A 3,942-nucleotide genomic window follows, 5' to 3' on the forward strand; every position below is an offset into this window, starting at 1 on the left:
TTCTCCTCCAGCTGTCAACGGCTACTTGTTTGGTAATCTGCCAGGCCTGGCCATGTGCAAGGACGACAAGGTCTCCTGGCACCTCATCGGGCTGGGCAGTCACTATGACATGCACGGGGTTCATTTTCAAGGAAACACCATCGACCTGAGAGGGACGACGAGGGACGGGCTGGCCTTGTTTCCTCATTTATCGGGGACAGCGCTGATGCAGCCAGACCGTGTGGGTACGTTCATGAACTTATCTTGGTGGTGTGGCACATGCAGAAATCAGGCAGCCAAAACAACAGTCCATGAGACGCTCTGCTGTGCACGAGGGAGCCTGAAAGCGTGGAGAGCGTGGGGACCTGGCGTAGCTGAGAATTCAGTCTGGGCTACTTTTCTGGGAAGGTGCTATAAATCAAATATGTATATGCACCAAAGAGCAGAGGCTTTGATGACCTTGGGATAGGCAGAGCAGCAGGCAGAGAGATAGCTAACAGGATGCTCACAGAATTTCCGTAACTCTCAAACCAGGCTTTTTTAGCAAAGATAAAATTCACTGCTATGTAGATAGTCAGCATCATTTGAGGTATTTTCGGCCTTCAATAATAGTTTTTCAATAATAGTTAGTCTTTAGGAGTTTCTTTAGAAGTGTATACATTAAAGATACTTTTAATTCTCATGTATAATCCAGCGATACCTTCTTCAAACTCAGAGGGGGTGAACTGTTTGTTGGAGCCACTAGATAAGCTTCATGACAAAGAGTGCAACGTTACTTTTCTTTATATTGGTGCAACTCTGTTTAAATCAATGGAGTCATCACAGTTGTGCAAGGCTATGCCAAGGGCCATCCTTGGCCGGAGCACCTGATAGAAATATCTGTTGGCCTTGTGTACATGCCAGGTTAGACCTCTGGCGCTGGTGTCTATAAGACAGCAGATTCTTTTCTTATGCATATCCTATACATTTCCACCATCTGTCATGAAACTGCACTGCAGGACTCACACTAAACAATATATTCTAGGAGATTATTAAATCTTGCTAGCTAACCTTCTACTGGCAATAAGGGAAATTGAATGAATTATCAGATCTTTACAATCACCAACAGATGTGATTTTTGTTTAACTGCACGTTATTTTACCTTTTTCATCACTTTTGCCCTAGAAGCACAAGGAATGGACTGAGATCCAGTCTGGACAGAGCTATGCTTCTAATTTTGGTTCCATCACTGACTCACATACAAAGCAGCTGCGAAAGTGCTTTCCTCCTTCACAAGAGTGCTAGCAGGTGGAGCTACGCAGGACTACATTGTGGTCAGCTTCTGCTTGAGTAAATGGGAAAGGGGAATACAAATGTTAAAATCTGCCCACAGACGTGCCAAAAGATGCTCCAACTGTCGCTGCAGCCTTTGACCATCAGAGCTACAAAAAAAATGGCCCATGGTGGTTTGGCCTTTCATGGAGGGAGAGCAAAGGGTCAGAAAGCTGCAGTTTAACTCAACTGTTTTTATACCATATAGGTGCATATAAACAAATGGTTATAAGCAGCATCTTCCTGTTTGTTAGAGGCATTCTTGTATAATGGGTCTGTATCTGTATTGCAAAGTCTCTAAGAGGCCTCCATTAGCCTGATCACACCGGACAACTGCAGGGGCTCAGTGAGAGTCTCATGCATCCAAGGCTGGCAGAGCAGCTCTGTACTCAGGGGCAAGGAAACAGCATCTCTGAGACACGCACCCTGTTTCTCTATGCTTTTATTGGCGTTCGCAATGCACACTCCTCTTACGTCTTCTCGTGCTCCCCGTGGGCACGTCTGCAGCATGAGCAGCACTGGTGAAGGCTTACTGGCAAGCTTGTTCCTGCTGCCAGACAGCTAATCAATTGATTTGCAGAGCTCCCTTGGCTAAGCTAATCTAACTCAAATAATTAGAAGTAATTTATGGAGATTTTTTAGCGAAAATGGAGCAGGCTAGTGTTCCCTACGGAGCAAAAAGTTACTTGCTGACTGATGGATCTCCATTTGTGTCTACATTCACATTTTGCTTTTAGTTGAAGAACCTGTTGTAATGTAGGAGTTATAGGCCACAAGCCTGCAGTGTCTTATGTGCATGTTTATACTTGAGTATATACATGTCAGCCTGAATCCCCATCCTCGTACCTCTTGGGACCATAGAACATGTGGTGACTAAAGGAGATGATTGGTACATATCTATTTTATCAACTAGCTTCTCCTTCAGTCCCCTTAATTTTTCAAAGCCAGCAGGCTCTGAGTGATATAAGCATCTCCTCGCTTGGCTTTCCATACAGTATCACAGATTAGGTTTGTTTCAGGACAGATGATGTACAAGGCACAGGACCTAATTTGCCAAGCTGCTTTTTAAAGTTTTTTAAATTGCCTGAATCTCATGTGCTTTCCTTTCCAGGCACATTCAAAGTGGTTTGCAGGACTTTTGATCACTTTGTCAGTGGGATGAAACATCTCTACGAGGTCAGCAGCTGCCGTAATACCACCCGAGCCCAGCAGCAGCACGGAGCCATAAGGCTTTACTACATCGCTGCAGAGGAGGTGGAGTGGGACTATGCCTCAAATAAGAGCTCGGCACCGAAGATTTACAACGTCAGCAGCAATGAGGAAAGGTATCCAAAGCAAAAAACGCTTGTGGGCATGGGGCACGCTCATAGTGGAGGGGGAACTTTGAAGCATCCTTTCATGAAACCAGCCTCGTACTTTTTAGGAGGCACTCTTTGCCGAACAAAATAAGAGAAAACTTATTTATAAAGTGACAACCTCTCAGACTAGACGAGTTCATAGGCAGCATTTTCAAATCGTTTTGTCTCAGACTGTCTTGTAATGCTGTTGAACCCAAGAAGGGTTCCAAGTCCCTCAATCCATGTGTGTGTTCCAGCCCTGGCTTAACCCTACAATGATGCCCCCCAACCCCTCCTCTCCCTTCCTCACTCTCCCCAGTCTCCCCATCCCAGTGCTCTGGTTTTCATAGAGAAGAAACCCAGGTACTTGTCCGAGACGTGAGCCCCTGCAAGCAGTGCAGCTGCATTAGGGAGGTGCTGAGCCTGCTTCAATGCAGTGCGGTAGTCCCTGGCTCCCCTGGAAAAGTCAGAACTCAGTAACAGCCACAAGTGAATCACGTCTAGACTGCACTGTGCTAAGGAATAAAAGCTGTGTGCGGAAGATACATGTTCCAGATCATATTGCACAGGGAGGTCTCTGAGACCACTTTGATGAAAACAAAGAGGAACTAGGAACATATTTCAAAAATAAACCTTAGAAAAGTGGCTGGGAAACTGCACCCTGTAAAGAGGAAGCGTGTGGTGGAGTCAGTAGAAAATAAACCTGAAGAGTCACAGGTGATGAAGTGTGTTTAAAGACAATATTAACTCTACTATTGTCAAAGGCTGCTGTTGCGCACACAGTATATTACTACAGTAAGCAGTATTCCTGGGGCATTTTTTGCTTTTATTTAGTATGTTGTGAGCCAACCTCACAACTCCCATGCCAGGGGCACCTTGGAGATGAGCTGCCAAGAGACAGAACTGCTCTCAGAAGAGGGTGAACGCTCTCCTCCGCAGCTGGTGGCGAGTGTCCTCTGCCGGCGAGTCGGCCCTCTGGGATCCCACAGGAGCAGCAACAAACTGTGGGGGACTGCACAAACCTAGAGGGCACAAAAAAAGCATCCTCTGCCAGGTGCAGAAGGGAAAATACATTTCTCACTTTATCTTCATGCTGGGAAAGCATCCAGCCCTGCACAGTACACAGCAGCAGGAGGGCAGGGTAAAGCAGCCCCCTCTTATCTCAGATGATGGCATTTGCTTTTGCAAGGTTAGGCTTCAGTTATCATCTTCCTGTGGCTGACTAATAGCCAAGATAGATAGTGAAAGCAGCCATCGTGATAAGAGGATTCAGGTTTGCAAGGGACAGGCAGTATCTTTCATTGGAGCGGAGGAT

The 3,942-nt window shown here is 46.0% G+C and overlaps 1 protein-coding gene across 1 annotated transcript in view; it reads left to right on the forward strand.

Annotated features, from left to right (window-relative positions):
- HEPHL1 (hephaestin-like 1) overlaps window positions 1–3,942 on the forward strand; it is a 34,924-nt gene that overhangs the window by 21,991 nt on the left and 8,991 nt on the right. The window contains exons 11-12 of the mRNA XM_009334848.1: window positions 12–224; window positions 2,402–2,615. Of these exons, the coding sequence (XP_009333123.1) occupies window positions 12–224; window positions 2,402–2,615 (427 nt within the window). The remainder of the gene's footprint in view (window positions 1–11; window positions 225–2,401; window positions 2,616–3,942) is intronic.

This window comes from Pygoscelis adeliae, unplaced genomic scaffold (genome assembly GCF_000699105.1).
Source record: "Pygoscelis adeliae isolate BGI_AS28 unplaced genomic scaffold, ASM69910v1 Scaffold141, whole genome shotgun sequence".
In the NCBI taxonomy this organism is placed as follows: Eukaryota; Metazoa; Chordata; class Aves; order Sphenisciformes; family Spheniscidae; genus Pygoscelis; species Pygoscelis adeliae.